At 45.9% G+C, this 23865-nt stretch overlaps 1 protein-coding gene across 6 annotated transcripts in view; it reads left to right on the top strand.

Annotated features, from left to right (window-relative positions):
* Positions 1–23865, top strand: part of FRMD5 (FERM domain containing 5) — a 316219-nt gene that overhangs the window by 279243 nt on the left and 13111 nt on the right. For all 6 annotated transcript variants that reach the window (XM_025998621.2, XM_072740698.1, XM_025998620.2 and 3 more), the window contains exons 5-10: positions 4496–4593; positions 6689–6812; positions 9766–9853; positions 18582–18670; positions 21892–21955; positions 22560–22651. In XM_025998621.2, coding sequence (XP_025854406.2) covers positions 4496–4593; positions 6689–6812; positions 9766–9853; positions 18582–18670; positions 21892–21955; positions 22560–22651 — 555 coding nt within the window. The remainder of the gene's footprint in view (positions 1–4495; positions 4594–6688; positions 6813–9765; positions 9854–18581; positions 18671–21891; positions 21956–22559; positions 22652–23865) is intronic.

Here is a 23865-nt window from a genome sequence, read left to right as displayed (position 1 = left end):
AACTGGACGGATGGATGGACGGGCGGATGGATGATGGGTGGGAGGGAAGGTGAGTAGGTGAGGTAGGCACAGGATGTACAGGCTCTATAGAATATTAAAAGTAGGGCAGCCCCAGTGCCGCAGCGGTTTGGCGCCGCCTGCAGCCTGCAGTGTGATCCTAGAGACCCGGGATCGAGTCCTATGTTGGCCTCCCTGCGTGGAGCCTGCTTCTCCCTCTGCCTGTATCTCTGCCTCTCATTCTCTCTCTCTCTCTGAATAAATAAATAAAATATTTTAAAAAAGAATATTAAAAGTAAATTTAAAGAACATCTCTGACCGCAAGGAGATGATTATAAGATTATAAAGGAAGCTAGGGACAAAGAATCTAATGAAGGAAAGTCAGGGCCCAAGTAAGAACTCTTTGGAGAAACTCTTCAGGGAAAATTAAAAAAAAAAAAAAAAGGAAGGAAGGAAGAAAAAGAAAGAAAGAAAGAACAAAAGAAAGAAAGAAAAGAAAGAAAAGAAAGGAAGGAAGGAAGGAAGGAAGAAAGAAAGAAAGAGAAAGAAAGAAAGAAAGAAAGAAAGAAAGAAAGAAAGAAAGAAAGAAAGAAAGAGAAAGAAAGAGAAACTCTTCAGGAGACGCCAGTTTTTTCCAGAGTTCAGAACCTTTCATTCTGGAACCATCTGTGGATTCATCTCCTCCCTCTGTTACCAGAAAGTACAACGCCACAGCCAATGCCTTGGGGAGATGTACATGTCACATCTCACAAAGGCAGGTTTTCCTTGGCTATCCTTTTAGGTTGTCACTTACTCTGCCTTCAGATGGTCCCTGTGTTACCTCAGACAAGTCATTCTACATGAAGTCTGAACTTCTGTTTCCTCATGTATAAGATGAGAGAACTAGGCTTTTTAACTCCTATTCTGAGATTAGGTGACCCAACTAGCCTGCTCTTCAGGAGCTGGCTGGGCTGGGTGGCTCTGGCAGGCTGACCTCACCCCTGGTAACAAAGTGGCCCTAGTGGCAGTATCTCAGGCAACAAGATAGTCTTCCTTAGGCCCATGTGTGACAGGGGAGAATATGCCATGTTCTCTTGAGAATAGGTCTAGGGATGCTATGAGTCATATGGACATATTTTCATATCCAACAACAGCAAGTCATTGGTTATCTCCTTCAATGAACTAAACACAAAGCTTGATGAAAGCCACTGTGGCAGAAAAGGGAGGGGGGACCCCTAGTACAGCTCTGTCCCCTGAAGCTGATGGTCAATTCTCTCATGAGCTCACTTCTTCTTGTCTTCTAAAGCAGTGCTTTGTTTTTTAGGATGTTGACTTGCCCCCCTCCCTTTCCCTATCCTATACAGTTGCTGCTTCATTGCCTGACAATGTTCCCGTGGTCTTACCCTTGATCCCCCATAGCTGTCCTACCTCTGGAAGTCTGAAGAAACCCCACCCAGCAGTGGAAAGCCTGTATCCTTTCCAGCTCACTGGAGGCACCCACCATGGACCCATCGATAAAGATGCCTCATAAAGACAGTGGTTCTCAGTGTCAGGAGACTGAGTGGAAAGGGAGCATATCAGAAGCTCTAGCAGGGCTTTTCAAACCCAGGAGACACAGATTTTTAAGTGCTCCCCCCAGTGGATGTTCTCCTCACTGCCACATTGAGAATCATTGCCCAGAGCCTTGTTGTCCCTTTGAAATATGTCCTTTGGCAGTATGTGCTGCCCCTGAATTGTGGACAGAGAGAGGTATAGAGGGAGTGATATATGAACTCAGGACCAGAGAATGGTCATTGATTGAGGGACAAAAGTTTCACCTCCACATCCTGCCAAAGCCTGTGGGAGGTGGGAGTTGGAGCAGTGAGAGGCAAGGAAACACTCCTCACCCCTCCTCCTGCCACCCTCCTTTCCCCTCTGCTCCCCACTTTGTCTACTTCCCTCTTTCCCATACGGAGGTGTGGCATTTTGCTGTGGGAAGCAGAATGAAGACAAGTAGATTTGGTAGCTCCCTCTTAATTATTCACTCTACATATGTCTTTTTCTTTCAGTTTTTCATGGCAAACACTGAGGCAGAGTGCGATTGCTGGTGGCAGTGGTAGTTAGGGTGAAGAGTGGAGTTCTTATCAACTTCCAGACTAAAGTACTTATCTTCCCTTTGGTTTGAGGAGAGCCATCCTGATTTGGTTGGATTGATGCTTTCAAATATTTCTAGGACAGTGCTTCTCAAACTTTATATGTAAGTCACCTGGGGATATTGTTAAAAGCAATTCAGTAGATCTAGGATGGGCCATTTCCAACAAGTTCCCAGCTGATGCTGACATTCCTGATTTGTGGGCCACACTTTGAGTGTGGGCCTTAAGAGGGAAGGTTTAATTTCTCCTGCATTTGTTAATTATTTGCATCAGTGAGCCCACGCTCTCAGGTCAGAGTCACCTGCTGGTATCCCACCCCACCCTAGAAGTTACATTGTCAATGGTCCTCCTTCTTTCTAGCATTTGCACAGGATCAAATGGTCATAGAATCCTCTATAGTATTCCACAGCCTGAAAACAGAAGCAATGGAAACCTCTAGTCCAGAAAAGGCCCAGCTTCTTTTTTGTTTCGGACTGATGGAGTTTAGGAGAATTTTACTACATTTCCACTATTCCCATAGAGATTCTGTACTTATCTAGGGCTAACAAAGTGCCATAAAACTTAGCTTAAAATGATAAGCATTTATTATTTCTCCATTGCTGTGGGCCAGGAATTCAGGAGTGGCTTAGCTGGGTGGCTCTGGCTCAGGGTCTCTCCTGGACTTGCAGTCATCTGAGGGTCTGACTAGAGGATTCACTTCTTTATGACCTGGTTTCAGATGTTAGACACTATCACTTCTGCTTTATTCTGTTTGTTAGAAGCAAGTCACTAAGTCCAACCTATACCCTAAGGGAGAGTTAAGCTCTGCTTCTAAATTTTTTTTTTTAATTTTTATTTATTTATGATAGTCACAGAGAGAGAGAGAGGCAGAGACACAGGCAGAGGGAGAAGCAGGCTCCATGCACTGGGAGCCCGACGTGGGATTCGATCCCGGGTCTCCAGGATCGCGCCCTGGGCCAAAGGCAGGCGCCAAACCGCTGCGCCACCCAGGGATCCCTAAGCTCTGCTTCTAGAAATGAGTATCAAAGAATCTGTGAGCACATTTCTAAATCCCCATAGATGCCCCAGGCCAAGGCATCACTGTGGTAGGTGACTCACTTAAGGGTTTGATATCCTTGGCTTTTGCTCTTCTTGGGGCACCTGTAAAGTTTTGAACATCAGAGGCCTACTCCTTGTAAAGACATTTCAAAAGAGAATCAACAATTCCATTCCACTGTGACTGGGTCCACCCAACTCCTTGTGAAACTTCAAAGCAGCTATAATCCAAGGAGGGCTGTATAACATAATGACCCAGAGCCAACCTCAAGAATCTTAGAGTCCTGGGCAGCCCCGGTGGCACAGTGGTTTAGCACCGCCTGCAGCCCAGGGCATGATCCTGGAGACCCGGGATTGAGTCCCACATCGGGCTCCCTGTATGGTGCCTGCTTCTCCCTCTGCCTGTGTTTCTGCCTCTCTCTCTAGCTGTGTCTCTATGAATAAATAAATAAAATCTTAAAAAAAAAAAAATCTTAGAGTCCTGAATTTGAATCCTGGCACTGCCACTTCCCTGCCACTTAGGCCTCAGTGTCCTTATCTTACAAAGGGGAAATAATACACTGTATGTTAATTATACTGGAATTAATTTTTTAAGGGGGGGATAATATTACCTATTTCAAAGTATTAGGTGAGAATTAGTTGAGATACTGCATATAAAGTGCACAACACCTGGACTGGCAGATGGTAAGTGCTCAATACATTATCAGCTACTATAAGCTGTTAGTCTCAAGGTCCTGCTTGCATCTGAGGTGAGAGTTTCCTCTACTTGAAGAAATGCTAGCCACAAGTTTCCTTCACAGGTGCCCCTTTTTACACCTTATTCAAATTCCAAGAGGTCCAGTTGAGCTCTGCCAATAACTGAAGGCTGTTCCACACATGGGCAAACTGTCTTGGCAAGCCAAAGGCAGAAATCTTCCTTGGGCTATTTCCTTCACTGGCCGTTCCACTTCTTAAGAAACAGCAGCCAGAATCCACGGCAGAGAAAGGCCCAGTTGGCCCCTCTCTGCTGACATGTTACTTTGTTAGCACTGAACGGGCCAAGGCTGGCTCCTTCCAAAACCCAGCACTGGAGTGGGGCACAGTGCTTTTGCCAGGAAGCACCATTTCTGTTTTGAGCTACTGAAGGAAACTGACAGGTTGTTTTGAATTGAACCCCAAATCAGTTTGGGGCAAAGTACTTGAAAGTCTTCAGGAAAATAGAAAGCACATTTGTTCTGTGGTACATTTTAAGTTTGTTGTAATGTAGTAAAAAAAGTACCCTAATGGGAATTTTGATAGGTTTATATTACAGCCTTACGTCTTTAAAGCCAACAGAGATCTCTTTTCTAGTTCAGCCTCTGTTGTCTCTCCAGGTACTTAGTCTTCCTACAGATCAAAAGGGATCTCTACCATGGCCGCCTCCTCTGTAAGACATCAGATGCTGCCTTATTAGCAGCTTACATCCTTCAAGGTAATGACTTTTGACAAGATGAATTTGCTTCTCATGCTAAGTACTGATTATATTATTTCAGTTACCACAGATGACTTACTCCTTGGATATAAACAGTATCTAACTTGAAGCAGAGTCTGAGTAGGAGGGCTTTGCCTAGACACCCTAGGTCCAGAAACCTCTGACCACTTAACCCTAAACTGTGCCTAAGGTCTTTCTGCTAGCACCTTTAGGTTACTGAGACACTGGAGAGTCATCTGGATCAATTTTTTCCTAGCCTTCCATGAAAATCTCAAAAGTGTGAAGTATCTTGGAATTCTGGTGTCCCTTTCAGAGACCTTTCCATTCAGAGTGGTCAAAATTGGAATGTTTATGAACAACAGACACGTTTCCTAGCATCCTAATAAGGTAGAGTTGAATCTGTACCCAGCTGATGACAACTGCTTTCTTTTTCCCCCTGCAAAACAGCAGGAAAGGTATGTACTCTTCATCTATATGACACCTTCTTCCATGAAGTGTGGGAGCTCCGAAGTGCCACTTCTAAGACTTCTCTTAGTCCTTTGGTCCTGAACATGTCACCAGATTATTCAGGACCATAGCACTATAATCATAGTTTCCATCAAAGAATCTGAACTCTTAATTAGAAATCTGTGAACTCCAGGAAGCTACTTTGTGAAAAGAAACTGAAAAATGCTTGCCAATAAGAAACTACAGCTCTTTTGTTAAGTGTCATAGCTGCATTAAGAATGTAAAAGTCAACAAATTGTTACTTTAACTTCTGAGACTCCTGTTTTTAAAAAATCACCTAAGTAGCAAGTCTAGAAGGCGCTTGCCAACTCTATGTACCCAAAGAGGCCCCCTTCATTTTTAAAGAACTTAGTCCTAAGTGAGATTTTAAACCCCTGCCTTTCATTCAGATTTACCCTGACAACTATATAGAATTCTTTTTTTCCTTTGAAGAAGTAATTGATGTCCAATATTGATGTTTTCCACGTGGAGCTTTCTATATCAAATCAAAATAAATGACTTCATGGCTCAAGGTCACTCTGGACTGTAGGCCCAGAGAAGCTTTTAGTCTCTTGCTGAATGATAGAAATTCCCAAGTAATTTGTAAGACACAATGAGCAGATTTGTGCACAAGTACAATATTCAGCTGTGAGAGGAAGGCACATTTTCCTCTTAATATTTACTACTCCGTCAAGATTTCTCAGGCCCGGGTTGTGATTCTCACTAAGGAAGGAGAAAGGACAACCACAAAACAGCTGGCACTTTGTGACATACTTCCTCCTAACATATGCATGATGTTCCCTGTGGTGCATTTCCTGTGCAGAGGGCTGGGTTCTGATTTGCTTTGTGGAGAGTACCATGGGCCTATCACCCTCATCTCCGCAAAGCTCATGGATCTGAGATCCCAGCAGCTTTAGGGATGGACTCTCTTCCCTAAATGAGCAGAGGAGAAAGCCTTGCCCCCAGGCAGAAAACTAGGAAATTAGCCTTAGGACCTGGTGCACCGGAACTCAATGGGTAGTTTTAACCAGTCTTCCCATTCTGAGGTTCTCTTGAAGGGGCTTGACACCTGGTCAGCCCTCAATGAATATTTACTCAAATGTATTCATTTGATTTGATGCAATTGACTGAGATTTGAGTTCCGAGTTAGGGTCATGGCTCATTCATCATGTGTCCCTGCCAAAATCCTCAAGATTGAGACTTGACTTCTGATCTGGCTCAGGCCCGAGACTCTTATCTTTCTGATCAAGCTGTTTCCTGCGCTGCTACAAAGAGCATTGATCCCAGGCCCTTTTCCCACAGCTGAATGGATAAAGACCGTGCGTGATGCAGGCTTCTGCTCTTTTATTGGGGACTTTCTTGTGGTGAGCACAGAACACAAGCTTGGCTCTGGTGTCTCTGCTTAGACTTCATATCAACCCAGAGAGCACACCTGGGAAAACAAAGGGGCATGCCCTCTGCCCGACACATAGCCATGCTCAAGAGCCGTTGTTCTTTGGAAATTTGGTGTGTACTTTGGCTTTTGCTCTGTGTATTAACTTCTTGTTGCTCTACCAAGTGATGATTTACCTATCTCCACAATTGTTTTACTCTGCTTTCCTTTTGCAAGCGGAGATTGGGGATTATGATCCAGGGAAACACCCAGAAGGCTACAGCTCCAAGTTCCAGTTTTTCCCGAAACATTCAGAGAAGCTGGAAAGGAAAATTGCTGAGATTCACAAGACAGAACTCAGGTACGTGACACTCAGTTCAGGCTCAGGACTTTCTGTCCCCCATAGTCTGAATATATAAGCCCTGTGCGCTGCAGCCTCTGCTCCCACAGACCCAGTACTCCTGATTCTGGGTTGTAGCATTTTCAGTATTCCACTGATAGCCCCAGCCCTATAGTATAGGCTAAGGTTTGAGGGCAAATTATATTGTGAGACATAAAGATTGGCCTCTGAAAGGTATTTGGTTCACTAAGATAAATGAAGAGACAGAGAGAAGCACAGACTAGGGAAAAGGAAAAGAAAAACATAAAAGAAACAAAAGAGAAAACAGATGAAAAAAAGATGAGAAGAAGCACGTGAAAAAATGGGCAAGCCTCTACCTTCAGTCTGTGGCAGTGTGACAGGTGGCTTCTGGGTCAGTAGATGGGGACTGTGCAGGGTGGCCTGGTTCATAAATGCTGGGGGTGCCCTGAGAGCACTTGGTTCAGGGGCTATGTCTTCAGTTCTGTCTCACTCAACCCCACAGCCCTCACACAGAGGGAGGAGGGAAGAAGGGGGAGGAGCAGCTAGAAACAAGAGGCTTGTCCTCAGACTCTCTTAGTTTGCCCAGAATATACCAAATTCCTGAAACAGCATTAATGTATCCTTTTGCACATATAAATAGGATTTTCTACAAAGATTGATTTGGAAAACAAACAAACAAAAAAATAAAACGCACGCACACACACACAAAATCCAGCCTGGGTGGCTCAGCTGGTTGTATTCAACTCTTGATTTCAGCTCAGGCGATAATCTCAGAGTCATGAGATTGAGCCGTGTCCAGCTCTGCACTCAGAGGAGAGTCTACCCCTCTCCCCCTCACACATGCTCTAAAATAAATAAGTCTTTAAAAATATAAAATATGTAAAAACCAATATTGTGTATGCACTCTACTTTGTGTGGCATACTAGAGCACATAAACCCCAAGCTGATAAACTTTAAAGAAAAAGGACATATGCAACGCAGTGCTGTAAAATAAGACATGCCATATTAGTATGTTACAATCTGTAAAAATCTTTTTAAATGTGTAGCTGCCTTCTGGGGGAAGGGCAATGCCCAAGGGGGAGAGGAAATATTTCTAATGTTAATATTAAGCTTCAGCTTAATATTGGGCTGGCTCCCACCCTCCCAAGGGAGTGAAGACACCTATTAGAGGTGGAATCCTACCCGCCCCCATCCCTCTCCCTCGGCAGGTGTGGCCTCTCGCTAGCAGGCCGGCTCCTCCCATCACTGTTAGGGAAATAGCGGCCCCTTGTGGTAAAGGTCAGAACAAACATGGACTGTTGAGAGCTCTAGGTTCATTCAAAGGAGATAAGGGATGTGCTGGGATAGCCAGGAGCCACTGCCAGGAGAGTGGCATGAGCAGTGGGGACAGATGTCTAGAAAACTAGTAGGAGACAGGGAACCCTCGCAGGAAATGAAGCCCACTTTGAGGGTCCTGGAGGCTTGGGCCTGCTCCAGGAGTGAATGGAGCCCACAAGACCCTCCAGTTTCTGGACAGGGAATGAGGAAGCTCCCTAGAAGGGCAGTGGTGCTCAGCTGCCTCTGGTGCCCGGCCTTCTGCCTGCCACATAAACTTTTGCCGGATACCTTCCCCATGCCTCAGGTGTGCTGGTGGCTGTAGAACTCTGCAGTCAGTATAATGTCTGCTTACCCAGGTTGGCCTCATCTTCATTCTGTAAAAATGTGTTTCCTTGCTGCAACTCTGACATGAGTTCCTGAAGGGCCCAGACTGTGCACTGTATTTCTTGGTAGGTTTTTCAGCAAGCAGCACAGAGGCTGGCACATAAGTGTGCTGATTGATGCCTCTCCAGAGGGACAGTATGGGGAATCTGGCCTGCTCCTCCCCGCTCTGCCTTGAATTCCTGCCCACCAGCCATCAGAGCCATCAAGTTGTGGACTTGACAAACTGCCCACCCCTCTTGCAGCAAAACCAACCCAACATCTGTAGGAGTGTGTCTGCTTCACCAGGGCTCTGGACTCTGAGGGCGCCTGAGGTGACACTGCCACTGGTTCTGTGTGGAGCTCATGAAAGCACCTGCTAACAGGCAGTTGCAAATGCAATAATGCTAAAGGCCCTTTCCTCAGATGGCTCAGCATCGGAGCTGCTTTCTTCCTTTTTCTGCTTGTTTCCTTTGCATAGTCATCACCCTGTGCACAAAAGGAGCTATTGTGGAGTCTGGGGAACTCAGCACTATCTCCTGCTGTCTTTTCACCCTCCATTCCCATGTTCCCTTTTAGTAAAGGAAGAGCGTTGGCAGCACCAGCAAGATATATAGGCCCCTTTGTATTTTAGTCTAGAGCTGATCACATACAAAAAATCCATGGCCCGCAGCCAGCTTATAATTGTGTTTTATTTGACCCTATAGTATCCGAAATTGTGTAATACCACATAAAAATCAGTATCTCTGCCTTGTTTTTAAAAGCACATCTAGCAAAGGTGGGCCCTGCATTCCTGTATGACTACAGTCATACTACAGTCTCAGAGCTAAAGAGCAGCTGCCCTCATTCAGTGGGGTATCACTCCCCAGTTTGCCAGTCACCACCACTCCCTCCTGTCTCCATTCAGTCATTATGTAGCCTGCCTCAATCTGAAGACATTCAAGTTTTTGACTCCACACAGGAAACAAGTCTTTGGAAGAACTGGAGTGTAAGACTTACTGAAATACTTTTTTTTAAAAAAAAGATTTATTTTAGAGAAAGTGTGAGTGAGTGGGGGAGGAGAGGGTGGGACTCTTTCAAGCAGAATCCCCACTGAGCATGGAGCCTGACACAGGGCTTGAGTTCAGGACCCATGAGATCAGGACCTGAGCTGAAATCAAGAGTCAGACATTTAACGGACCGAGCCACCCCCTGAATGCTTCTTAAGGGAGAGTTTACTGCAGGGGAATCTAGGAGAACAAGAAACCCTGAAATCATCTCATTCTCTTTATTCTAGTGGCCAAACACCAGCAACATCAGAGCTGAACTTTTTAAGAAAAGCACAGACCCTGGAGACATACGGAGTGGACCCTCACCCGTGTAAGGTAAGACCCTCATGGTCGGAGACTGCGCTGACCTTGAGCACATGCCTGCATCGGCCACTTTCAGTATCTGCTTGACTGGTTCTTTTAGTGACAGATGTCAGAAAAAAAGTCTCTCCTTTTGAAAACTCCTCTGGGTTCCATGCTGCATAATTTTGTGGTGCCACATCAATGTGAGAGGGTCCGAAGCAGTCAATCTAAATAACAAATCCAAAGCTGGGGCACCACTTTGGCAGCAATGGGTAATTTGGTGGAAATGAAGAGAGGAATGTGGAAGGCCCCCCACAAGGAATGATCAGAGGCTGCTCAGCAGACTGCCCACCCTTCCCTGACCTGTAATCTAGTTTCTTTCCAAGAGCGAGGTTTATTGACTGTAGCAGCGTAAGTCACTGCTCGGAACTGCAGTGGAGTTGCATTTAATTCCATTATGTGCCTGGGAGGGTGAGACAGGAACCAGCCAGGGAAGCTCTGCCCAGAGGAAACCTCTGTAATTGCTCACATGTGTTTGGCATTTTGGAGAATAGCTCAAGCAGCCACAGTCACTACAGAGAACAGTGAAGACACATGGCTTCCTTCCCTCTCTGTGACTCTGTCCCTCTGCTTCATCTCTACATCCCTGTTGCTTTCACACTCCTAGTCTCTGCCTCTATTTCTCCAGATTTTTGCCTCTCCCCACTACTGGAAACCTGTACCACCAGTAAAGCTGATTCTCAAACTAATCTGAGGGAGGAAGGACATTGACCTTTTTCTTCCTAACAAGGAGACACCATAAGTTTCCAACAAAAATTAAAAGAACAGAATAGAGGGGCACGTGGGTGGCTCAGTCAGTTGAGAGACCGACTCTTAATTTTGGCTCAGATCACGATCTCAGGGTCATGGGAGTGACCCCTGTGTTGGGCTCCACACTCAGCCGAGAATCTGTTGAGATTCTCTCCCTCTCCCTCTGCCTGCCACTCAAATAAATAAATCTTTAAAAATGAGTAAATAAGTGAATGAATAGATGAATGAATGAATGAAGAAAGAAAGAAACAAACAAACAAACAAACAAACCCAGTAATGTAGGGGTAGAGCTGCATTTCCCTCGACCTCTTGGTGAAGTGATGGTGCTTTGTTCTTGCATAGAATTTGATGCTGAAACTTCAAATATGAACTTTGAGAACATTCTGGCACTCAGAAATCCTGGTCACCTTTCCCACCCCACACAGTTCCCTATCCACCAGAACAACTTACTGCCAGATAACCCCTGTGTTCTTCGGGGCCAGCACTGTCAGGAAACACATTCATGCCTGTTAATACCCCCCAAAAAAGTTGACATATGGTTATTTACAAATGAACTAGTGAAGCTTACTAAATAATGCCCTTTTATGACAGATATCGTTTAACCTCCATGGATTGCTTGTATACTATCTGCAGGAGGCCTGCATAGGACTGAAGAGAGTTCCAGAGTCAGCTAGCCTTAGCTCCAGCACTGATCTCTGGCTTTCTGGGATCTTCATAGCCTGCTCTGCATCTTGCTTTCATCTGTGTGAAAATACAGAGGGTACTCAGTGACTGGGCTCCACAAACTGCTGAGTCATTTCAGGACCTTAAAAGACAAGCTGCTCAGAGCCAGTGATCTTCATCATAAGGTGCCAGGTCACCTCCAAACCTGCCCAGTCTGGTTGAGGCCACACAGAGCATCCTGCCTTTTCAGAGTTGGGTCCCTGGGCAAGGCTGTCATCTGATAGCACATGGAGTGGGCAAGTGGTAGACAGTGAACCTGAGCACAACTGAGTGGAGATGGGGGACAATTCTCCATGGTTGCCTGAGTGGATCTGGAAGCTACAGTGGCAGCCAGCCCAGTGTCCAGCCCAAGTCCATGTGTACTCTAGGCCTCTGAGGCTCTTGGCTCAGACCCATCTTTGAGGAGTTTGTCCATCATCAGACAGACAGGCTGAAGAGGCTGTAAGAAGGAACCCCTATTCATACCAGGCACTGTGTGAGGCCCAATCCCTCATTTCATCCTCACAGCATTGACCCCCAGAGGAAGGAGAGCAGAGACATTTGTGGCATGCTTTCCATGGCAGGCCCACTGGAGTCCTTTCGCATTATTTTCTCATTGAATCCTCATGCCAGCCCTGCGAGGTGGATGTTACGCTTCCTAGGTTTTTTTGTTGTTTTTGTTTTTGTTTTTTAAGATTTTATTTATTCATGAGAGTGACAGAGAGAAAGGCAGAGACATAGGCAGAAGGAGAAGCAGGCTCCTTGTTGGGAGCCCAATGTGGGACTTGATCATGGGACTCTAGGATCATGCCCCAAAACGAAGGCAGACGCTCAACCGCTGAGCCACTCAGGCGTCCCACTCTTCCTAGTTTATAGGTAACTCCAGGAGGCCACAGTTCATAAGGGCCCAAGTAGTAGACCACGTTGAACTCAGGTCACTTGCCGTTGTTATGGATCTATAAGGAACAAAAGCCCCCAGGACACTCCCTCTGGGGAGAAAGTAGGAGCGGTCATCTCACTGGGCTTCCACTCCCTTGTTCCCAGGCCCTGTATTTCTTGCTGCTCCAGAGTCGAGGCCCTGCTGCAGACCCCACACATGGCCCCTCAGGTCGTCTCACGGGGCTCCAGATCATGGTTTCCTCAGCCTTCTGGAGCAAGGACAGTTCAGGAGCCTTTACTCTTGTCACTAAGTAGGGTTACTTTAGTGATATGCTACCAAGCACTTGCCTTAATGTTGCTACAAGGAGAGCTGAAATAAGCTGGAGCACTCAGTGTAATAAATACCGATGATTTCTATTAACAGAGAGGCAATTACTGGGCCCAGGGAATCTGGGGCACGCAGCCCTAGGGAGGACAGAAGAAGAGGAATCGTTTTGATAATTAAATGAGAGCAGAACAACACTTCAGCTGGGCTCTGTTCTCCTGAACTGATTAAGAAGCTGCTATTTTTCCTGTCTATACTGATGGTTTCTTTCTGCCCAGAGTGTCCTTGTCTGGCCCTGGGACCAGGAAGAGGAGATCCTACCAACTCTGGGTGGGACAGCTAGAGGGCTCCAGCATCTGGCTGGCTTACAGTAATACCCACGCTCTGAGCTTGCACAAGCTATCCTGAGCTCTCTGCATGGCCCCTCAGCTCCCATCTCCTGATAGGAGCCCCCAGCAGAACAAGCCTAGAACTGCTGAAGGAGAATGGAATTAACCACTGGCAGCCCAGTGTTGGTATTCCCCAACTCTGACACCTCTCCAACCTCAGGAGCTACCATCATGTTCCTTCCAGGGGGTGCTGGGACTGGTTGTTTGCCCTGGATCTCCTGTAAGCCCAGGCTGTGGCTTCTTGCCCTGTTGAGGTTTATGGAGTGGTCAGACCCATCAGAGATACCCATCCTGTACTCAGCCTTATGACAAGTCTAAATAAAGGTGCTATTTTTTGAGAGCCTGCACATGCCAGACACTTACATATACATCTCATTTAATCTTTACAACAACCCTGCCAAACTGTTCTTGTCCTCATTTTAAGAACACTGAGCCTCTGAGGGACCAACTAACATGTCCAGAGTTACTGGGACTCAAACCCAGACTTGCCTGAGTCTCAATGCTGTGCTTTTTCAGTTACCCTTCACAGTCTTCCTTCTGGGGAGATGGCATTTATTTAGGAAGAAAGAAGGATTCACTAACAACCCTGATAGAGAACCTATGGTACCACTGAAATCATGAGAAAAATTTAACATTAAGTTCACCAAGCAGCTTTATGTCTGTTCTGTACGACCAGGAAAAAATTGATTTCAGCAGGATCTTGGTTAGAGCAACCATACAAATAAAATTGTCATTCCTCTGACTTTAAAATAGGATCATTACTTTCATAATAAGTCACCTACACTCTTCTCTAAAAAAACCCCCTTCCCCATCTTGACAAGTTACCCCTGACCTCAGAGAAACAGAAAAAGGAGCAGCAACTAAAAAAAAAAAAAAAAAAAAACCTGACTGATCAGCGACAACTTGACCTTATCCCCAAGTAGGCCCCTGATGGCTGTGTTGTGAGGAGAGTGGCAAGTTTACTGCTAAGATGAAGAACTTGACTAAAGCCACTTAAATGGCAAGTATGTGCCAGGATTTCCATTTCTGATCTTTAATGGGGTGATGCCAAGGCTCCTTATAGAGTTGCCTCCTAATTTCCACTCTAGTTTCTTTTTTTTAAAGATTTTATTTATTCATGATAGACACACACAGAGAGAGAGAGAGAGAGAGAGAGAGAGAGGCAGAGACAGAAGCAGGCTCCATCAATCCTGGGTCTCCAGGATCACGCCCTAGGCTATAGGCGGTGCCAAACCGCTGAGCCACCGGGACTTCCCCTCCACTCTAGTTTCTTATGACCATGTTTAAGTATATTGAAACTGGGTGATTTTCATAAATGACCTCATGTAAAGGTTCCTAGTTATGAGCTTTCAGGGATGGCAGTAAGTGTGTGGAAGAGCATGTGGAATCTTCTTCCCTAAGGTTTTTTCTTTTAAACATGCATTTATTGATTTTAAAGAGAGAGAGAGAATGTGCCCATGAACAAAGGGAGGGCCAGAGGGAGAGGGGAGAGAGGATCTTAAGCAGACTCCCCACTGAACATGGAACTTGACACCAGGCTCGATCCCACAGCCCTGAGATCATGACCAGAGCCAAAATCAAGAGTTAGAAGCTTAACTGACTGAGCCACCAAGGTGCCCTTTCCCTCAGGTTTTTTAAAACAGGTTCCAAAGCCTAGGTGGCTCAGTCAGTTAAGTGTCTGCCTTTGGGTAGGGTCCTAAACCAAGAATGAAGCTCTTTCTACAAGGATGAAAAACTGAAAACAAATCTTGTACCTCCCAACAGCAGAAATGAACTTTAGTTTACTTTATAAAGTATTTATACTTTAGGCCATTATCGGGTATAAATTGGGGCTGGCGATATTGGGGTAAATTGGGGTGCTGTGGGGCCATCCAGACTTGAATTTTTATTCCACCTCTCAGATCCATTAATGTTCAGTCCTGATGGTGCTGATCTCATCAGGATGGAAGGGGCAGAGAGGATAGATACCCTCCCAGCTTGATAAGGTGGAAGATCTAAGGAACAGGTTACCATTTTCTATGTCACTTCTCTCCTTGTCCTCATTTCTTTCTCTTTTGTCACAGAATTTGTTCTCTTGCACACAAATCCCAAGGGCAGGCTCACGTGAGAATGACATGTTAGAGGGAAGAAACTGGCAAGGTTCCCGAGGTGTCAGTGTGGCTGCCTGTTTGTGTTTTCCTGCTGGTGCAGATGTGAGGTGTCTTGCTGTCATTCTGAGTCCTGGTCCTCATGTGCCAGAGACAAACAGCAAACATCCCAGCTGCCCTCGCCCCTTTGGACACCCAGGTGCCAGGTTTTGCATCAGCCTTCCTCCACAACTGTTGCACTGGAAACAGATTGGAGAATTGATCTCTTCAAGTAAGAGACTGGACTGGGATTGCTCAAGGTGCTATTATTACTTACTGGAATAATGTGGCATTTGATTGGGTTTATTCCCAGTTTGTACCTTGCTCAGAATCAGCCAGCCTGCTCAAGAGAGGCTGTTCTCATTTAACTCCAACATCTGCCTTCACCCAGAGACCAGCCCTGAGTATCTAGACAGTGCAGATGCAGTGCTGACAGCCTGGCCAGTGCTGCCCAGCATGTGGGAGGACCTGCTCTGCCCTGTGCTCTGGCTAGAGGGGCCTGTCACTGGGACAACTCTCAGAGATCTGTTACGGCCTCCATCTCCTTTCCCTTTTACCCATTTCACTTTCACCTCAAATCCCCCTACTCCTTGGGCCCCTAACAACAAATGACTTCTCCCTTTCTACACCAACTTCCCACATCATTTCCTAACTAGCAAAATTTAAATCTGTCAACATCAGGAAAAATACTAAAATACTACATTTTTAAAAAAGATTTTGAAAAAAAAAAAAAAAGATTTTGTATTAAGCTCCAACTCACAATAAGAACAGCACAACCACTAGCATGTATTGGGTACCTACTAAGCACAACCTAAAAGGCAGATAATATTATCAACCCTAGTTTTGCAAAGAGAAGTCTGAAACATGGAGAAATGAAGTGACATAGCTGAGGTCACATAGGCAGTGATGGCAGAGCCAGAACCTGGGCCTGACTGGTCTGACACAGGGCCCAAACACTACAATCATGGTGCAGGCGCTCTGCTGCCCTGCTGTTGCCCACAGGAGTTGGAGGTGCAAGAAGCAGAGGGAGGACCCTCCCTGCCCACCCCACTGCTTCCCTTCCCTACTCTTAACTCATTATTTCTAGCCACCCAGAGTCCTCTGCTCACCTGACCCCTTCCTCTCCATCCTTCCACCTATTCTTTCTAGGCCCTTCCTGTCTCTCAGAACACTGTAAGATGCCTTCCCCACCTTTGCTGCACCTGTGCTTTCCCCTCTTGTTTTTGTTCACATTTGTATTTCCCCCGGGGCCCTTCTGGCCTACCTCATTGTCTTACACATTCATCTGATAAACTTTTCCCGTGGGCCTGTTCTGTGAGTACAAATAAAGTAAGGTTTCCACTCTTGAATCACTGTCTTTCTGAACCTGCAGTTTCTGGACTTCATTGGGTCCTGCCTGCACACTGAGTGGAGCCCTCCCAGTGCTCACCCTCCATCCGTGGCAGGCTGCCCTCCCTCACCCAGGTCTGCCACGCATTCTCCCCCAACAGAGGCCGGCCTGCTGGGTTAGCATTTGTGCCCCCACAGGGGACTATGCTTTTGTGCACTGCTGGCGCTCAGGTATTAATAACCACCACCAAGCACTGATGACAGGCAGGAGGAGTACCAGCCCCATGGCTTCACAGTATCTCTATTCAAGTTATTTTTAAACAGCTTTTTTGCTGTTGCCCCTGGGTTGAAGGACACCGTGCTTGCAGCCAAGTGTCAGGATCATCACAGATCCTGAGGAAAGGACAATAATAACAATATATTAATTGGAAATGTTTGAAAAGCATATCGTTTATTCCCTGGGCCCATATGCTCACACCTATAACCCTGACTCTAAGAGATAGTTTTAAGACAAAACTGCATTTTTTCCTTGAGGCAAGGCTCATGAGGCTCTGCAGAGGCCCCACTGTTCTTATTCTTAGGCTGAAGATGTGTGCCAGGGAAGCATATAGTGAACATGAGAGAGACTAGGAGAGCCTGACAGCCACAGCCCCCATTTGGATGCCTCATACTAGGTACCTGACCCTGACCCCATGGCACCACGTAAAGTATGGCTCAGACAAACATCCTACATGTACATTTGACCAATATCCTGGTATAATTTTCTGGCCACCTGAATATAGACACTCTGACAGAGCCTCATCTGAGGCCCTCAAAGGAAGTTCCTCTGAGACAACACAATCCATCAACCTGCTTTCTGTGCCCCACCCCAGCCTGGCTCTCATGGAGTTCATTTTGCCATGTGAAGGATTAATGACCTACAGTTTCTGCTGGACCTCCTCCTCGATTTGCTTGGCAGAACCTCAAGCCTGGTATTTACAAACTGATAGTGACCGGTGGCCAGGCCACTTTGTTGCTTCAGGCACCATAGGATTGTTAGTGGCTATTCCACTTGGGTGGTTGCTTCTTATCTTTTCTTCAGCTCAACTTTGTACAGAGTCCCAGGAAGTAAGGCCATCATAATAATAACTGCCATTCACTCTCTCTGATGAACAGTTTTTTGAGGTATAATTCACATACCATAAAATTCTTCATTTTAGTGTGTAATTCAGTAGTTTTAATAATAGAGTTATGCAACTATTACCACTAATTTTAAAATATTTTGGGGAGCCTGGCTGCCTCAGTAGGTTGAGTGTCTGCCTTCAGCTTGGGTCATGATCTCAGGGTCTGGGATCGAGCCCCACAATGGTCTCCTTGTTTGGCAGAGAGCTTGCTTCTCCCTCTTCCTCAGCCTGAACTCCACCTGCTTATGCTCTCTTTCTCTCTGTCAAATAAATAAAATATTTTAAAAATAATAAAATATTTTCATCTCCCCAAAAGCTGTCACTCCCCATTCCCTCTTCCCCACAGCCTGGGTGACCAGTAATCTTTTGTCTCTATGGATCTACCTATTCTGGACATTTCATATACATGGAATCATACAAACATGTGATCTTTTATAACTGCCTTCTTTCACTTACCATAATGTTTTCAAGGTTCATCCATGTTAGCAGATACCACTCTTTCATGCCTTTTTACTTCTTAGTAATATCCCATTGTATAGAATGTACCACACTTTATTCACTTATCAGTTGATGCACATTTGGATTGTTTACACTTTTTGACTGTTATGAATAATCCTGCTATGAACACTCATGTACAAGTTTCTGCGTGAACATCGGTTTTCAGTCTTCGTGAGTACCTAAGAATGGAACTGCTAGGTCATATAATAGCATATTGTATATGTTTAACAATTTGAAGAACTTCCAAACTGCTTTCTGAAGTGACTGCACCATTTTACAATCCCACCAACAATGTGTGAGGGTTTCCTATTCTCTTTGGATGTTCACAACAGCCTTCTAAGATTGGTTACAATTTATAGTTAAGGGCACTGAGGCTTAGGTAAGGTAAGTAGCTTGCCTGTTAATTTCCAAATGCTCTTCCCCCTGTGACCCTACTGCCGTGTATTAACCCTGTATCACCAATGAACAACCTTTCAAGGTTTCTCAGCCTTTCACCTCTATGCCTGTATCACCATGATAAGAGGTACTTCTTTATTGCAGGATGTGTCAGGAAATGCTGCATTTCTGGCCTTCACTCCTTTCGGGTTTGTTGTTCTGCAAGGAAACAAGAGAGTCCATTTCATTAAATGGTGAGTATCTTCATTTCCAAAACAGATTTTTTTATATATCACCAGCTGGGGAGGGCTATGGTTCCCATGTCCTTTGTCTGTGATTGGGCAGTTATGGTTCTGAGCCCTCTCCAAAGCCTTGCATCCATAATGATTAACTGATCAAGGTAGTGGTCTCTTCGTAGGGGTCCTATTCTTCCAAAGGGATGTTCCTGAGAGCCAACAGCATCTCCAGAGAGGGAAAGAGTATAGGGGGTTGATTTCTGAGTAAGATAAGTGACCCGGAGCTGGAGCCAATGTTAGGGAAGCAGAGTTTCTATGAGAACTGAGTCCTTGGGACTGTCCCCCCACTGAGGACCATAGCGTCTGCATGGGTGCTTACTCCCTTACCCCCTGGCCTAATGAAGGAATGGCTCACCCCTGGGGCAGATATAAGTTATCCTTGAGCTAGAGCAGCTCTGACAAAAATCCCTTCATCAGGGCAGCCTGGGTGGCTTAGCGGTTTAGCGCCTGCCTTCGTCCCCGGGCGTGACCCTGGAGACCCGGCTTTGAGTCCCGAGTCAGGCTCCCTGCATGGAGCCTGCCCCTCTCTCTCTCTCTCTGTCTCATGAATAAATAAATAAAAATCTTAAAAAAAAAAAATCCCTTCATCAGGCCAATTCCCACTTTGGGCACTGCCTGCATAAGCATAGATGCTGCTTGCTCTCTCTCCTATCCCTCTTTAGGGTCAGGTGTCTTCAGCCTCCAGGAGCCACATCCCCACCCTTTTTCCCCTCTCCCTTTTCCCACTCCCATTTTTAGCAGGCAAGAGCCACTGCCTCAGCTGAAGCTACTCTGAACTGCTTCCTTTCTACCCTGGCATTTTGGGGTCTGTTATGGATGGTTCCAGGAGCTGATGCAGCACAGACTGCCTTATTGATGGATATTTAGCTCTCCTGGAAGCCCTTTTTCTGGTCTGCACACATCTTTAAGCCTCATCAGAACGTGCTGTATATCCTACTAAGCCTCTGTGATTTCTGTACCTTTTTGGCCTTAGACCGCCAAGTCTAAGCTGGCCAATTCCTCCCATTGGCTTGGACAAATGGTTTACCTTGCCCCACAGAGGTCAGTTGGGGAAGCTTGCTCCTATCTTGGTTCCTCTGCCTTCTCCAGAATTGCTGATGGGAAATCTGAGGACAAAGCGGTTTCCTGGCGAGCTTTCTGCTGGGGGTGCTGCAGGGCATCTATCTTCTTATGTCCTCTTCAGCTCCACCACTGAGCTTGTGAACAAACACCACCTTTCCAATTTCCAACCCTATTGCTCATGTGCAGACTGAAAATATGATCATCAACCAGAGTGCTAGTGAAAATTCCCCCCAGATACGACCAGTCAGGTCCCATCCCCCAGGAAAATAGCCACTTCACAAGGCAGGTTGCTGCACTGAGTAACCAGGCACACCTCTTTGCTAGGCCTTCTGAAGTTGGCCCACTCACTGTGCTTTTTGGGTTACAATGGTGAGGGTTTGAGGTCTCCTGTCTAAAAAAATACTTTTCAGAAAAAGACAATGAGGGTCAGACCACTCCTATCCCAGTAAGGAGCACTTGCTTCCTGGATATAGCTGGGTTCTCTGATGTTGTTTAGGGCCCAGATCCCGGCCCACACTCTGACCAGGGTAGCTGCCTCATGAGATCCCCCTGGTAGAGGGCATGTGCAGTTAGAAACAAGTAGGACACAACTGTTACAGGGACCTGCAGTCCCTAGAGTATCCTTTCCCCATCCACAAGCCCTGATGCTCATTTGATTCTCCCCAACACTTTTCATTCTGTGGCTTCTCTCACATCCCACTTCTTCAGTAAGTTTCCTTTTCATTGTGTCTCAATTTTAAAATAATAGATGTAAACCTAACCTCACTTCCAACAGAATCCTCCTTACTTTCCTATCTTGCTTGTTGAAGACTAGATGATCAGTGTATTTGTTTACATATTAATCAACTAATATTTATTGTATTCTGTATGTGTATGAGAGAGACTGACTGGGAGGGAATCAAACAAGGAAGGAATATCATGTGCTTGTATTAGGTCAGAACCGGTGGTCAGAAATTGTGAGCTCTCATCCTGAGCCAGCCATGTTTCTAGGAAACAAGTGACCTTCCCTCGGTCCCCTGAGTTTATCTAGTAGGAAATGAGGTACACGGTTCTACCTTTCTGCTACTTCCTAGGATAGCAAGAAAGTCTCCCTAGAAATTGCATACAGGGAGGAGCCAAGCAGAGGCAGATAGGCATGGTCAGACCTCCTTGGGCGTCCCATTTGGGTATAAAAATAAGGACTCCACCCCTAGTGAGGAAGGGCCTTCAGGATCCAAAAGGCAGCTGTATCAGGCAAAGAGAAGTAAAGAGTGACTGATGCTGAGGCCTAGTTCTCTGGCTCTCAGGGACATCCACCTAAGGCCCCGGTCATTTTTCCACTTTGTAAATGTAACCAAGGCTGAGAGCAGTATGTGAAGGTGAGGTCTGAGCTGTGCCATGTACAGTAACCATGTCACTTCTTCTGATTTGTGTCTGTCCCACGGGTGACGTACCCCAGTATCCTGTTTGCCTCTTTTACTGCAGCCATTCACTGGGCTGGTGGCTTCAAGGATTTTTCTACAAAAACCCCTAAGCCCCTTTCCTGGTCAGTACGCTGCATGACTGTTCCATGTAATCTGTTCTCTCTCTTTGGTATGTTGCCCCGCCCCCCTCCCTGAGATCGTTTGACATTTGTTTGCATTAAACTGCATTTTCCATCCAGTGGCACAGTCACCTGAAAGACTCAACTCCCTCAGAACCTGGTTGCATTGTTTTTTTCATTATTTGCTATATCTTGAACTTTGGCCTCATCAGCTACCTGTGGCATCTTATATTTGACAGTCCCATCTAGATTATGCACCTGTATTATGAACCAAATCCTGAAATGGCCCGGGACCACTCAACCTAGACTCACTTCCCATGCAAATGTTTCCCTTTTACAGCCACTGTTGATGAGCCCGAAATCCTCCTATCACTCTATTATTATAGTGTGATTGACCAGAAAACTGTGGATTGAACTGTTTCAACAACTGTTCTCTAAGGCCACTGCGCTGCTGTCTTGTTTCGGTTCTAATTTTGGCTAAAACTGTGTCTGTGCCTGGAGCCCCTTCCAGTCAGGGTGGGCTGTGCATCTACAAGACTTAGCTGTGAAAAAGCAGCCCGCAACAAGGTGACAGGTGCTCTCTTTGTGCTTGTAGGAATGAAGTGACCAAGCTGAAATTTGAAGGAAAGACTTTCTATTTGTATGTAAGTCAGAAAGAGGTGAGTGCCGGTATCCTTCTCTTCAGGGAGGGCTGGGGCACTGAGTGGTTCCTGATGACCAGGACTGAACCAAAGAGGTGTATCCAGGTAGAACCTAGGCCACCTGAATGATAAGCCAAGACGTGGAGGTGAGAGATGGAGAAGTGGCTAGGCCCTGGAGCCCAGGACTTTCCTCAGAGATGCTGGTGACATCCACAGGTTCCAAACCTCCAGGAAATGCAGACAAGGGAAGATTCTTTTGCTTCTATTTGAAAATTCCAAAAAGATAAGAAATTTTTTTAAAGTAAAAAACTAAAAAAAAAAAAAAAAAGTAAAAAAACTCCAGATGACAGTCACACTTTCTCTAGTGAAGGCTAAATCTTGTTTCAGTTTGTGCCAGCTAAGGCTTACTATGATTGGACCTGCCAGGTGTGAACTTACTCACTGAACTGAGCTCTGCCACCAGTGGCCTTCTCTTCCAACTAGCCAGCTGCCAGGCAGCCCCAACCTGAAACCTCTTCCTGCAGTCCTGGGGAGCTCTCAGTCCAGGGGTCAGTGTCCTGGCCTAATTCACCCTTCGCTTTTCCACCCACACTCAGCTGTTTCTATGTGAAATTTTTTGTAGGAAAAGAAAATTATTCTCACATACTTTGCTCCAACTCCAGAAGCCTGCAAGCACCTCTGGAAATGTGGAATCGAGAACCAAGCCTTCTACAAGTGAGTGGACACATGTGATGGGAACTATCTTTATCAGAGTCAGAGTCATAAAAGCTACTTTTAGAATAATGGGCAGGAAAGTTTGAGAAATACTGAGAAAGTAGACCTAAGATGACCAGGCTGGGCTTCCTTATAAAACTCAGACTCCTTTCTGGATATCTGTACTCCCTGGAGGGACATAGCTGAGGTCTAGGAATGTGTTTCAGCAGAAACGTCCAAGGGGTCTACCTTGTGATGCCCTTGGACAGCTCAAAGTGGTAGGGCAGTTAGGGGTCTTTTCAGGGCAAGGGTTGGGCCTTAAAATGCCCCTGGGTACCTGACTTGAACCAATTTGGCCCTGTGGAGCCATTCGGAGCCATAGGATGACCAGAATACGAAAAGCTCCATGAAGGAGCAGGCGCAGGCCAGAAGAGGTCTCTAAGGCTTGGAGAGACTCTGGGGCTTGCTCCCCAGTGGGTGGCCTGGTGCTGAGCTGGGGTTAATGCCAGCCCTTCCTGATGTGTCACTGCCAGAAGTGTTGCCAGTAACAGACCAAGTGCCCAGGAGCCTGAACAGGATAGCAGGAAGGGGGGCAAGGATTTATCTGTTACTAAGAAGCCAGCTTTGGGCTAAAGGCAAGAATTTTGATTACCATGGGATTTGTAAAGTATGAAGATTCTGTGCTGTTTTGATTAAGAAAGTGGTTCTAAAGACATTAAGGGAACAAAGAAATAGCCCACTGAGAAACTGGGGTGATGCCAGATAAAGGATGTTTTACTAAAACCCTTGGTTTCATTTTAAAAATAAAATACAATGATTTATGCTTTAATAAGCTGTATCTTAATCAGGACAATATAAGACAAAGTTTGTGGTATAATCCGCCTCTGACAGGCCATAGGTCTACCTCCAGTAACCTCAAGGATCCTGAAGAGAGCAGAATTGCTCTGAGCTGGAAGAGCACCATTCTCCTCCCCAGTGAAAAGACTGCTGCATGCTGGCTGCTATGTGATGCTGGCTGGCAGAACTGGTCCTCCCTCTTCTAGGGCCGCAGCCCCAGAGTCTGTTTCTCAGGCAGGCTTTCTGAATTGCTTCATAATTTCTATGCATTTGATACCAGAATCAGGGATGAGCTGAATGGGCAGCCTGAATTATAACCTGAGTGGGCTTCTTCCATCTCCTTCAGGAGAAAAAGACTTTCGCATGGTCAAATTCCCCTCCTGTTCAGTCCCTAGCTC

Source organism: Vulpes vulpes, chromosome 15 (genome assembly GCF_048418805.1).
Source record: "Vulpes vulpes isolate BD-2025 chromosome 15, VulVul3, whole genome shotgun sequence".
Taxonomy (NCBI): domain Eukaryota; kingdom Metazoa; phylum Chordata; class Mammalia; order Carnivora; family Canidae; genus Vulpes; species Vulpes vulpes.
The sequence above is the reverse complement of the archived record's forward strand: the minus strand, read 5'-3'. Positions and strand labels throughout refer to the sequence as shown.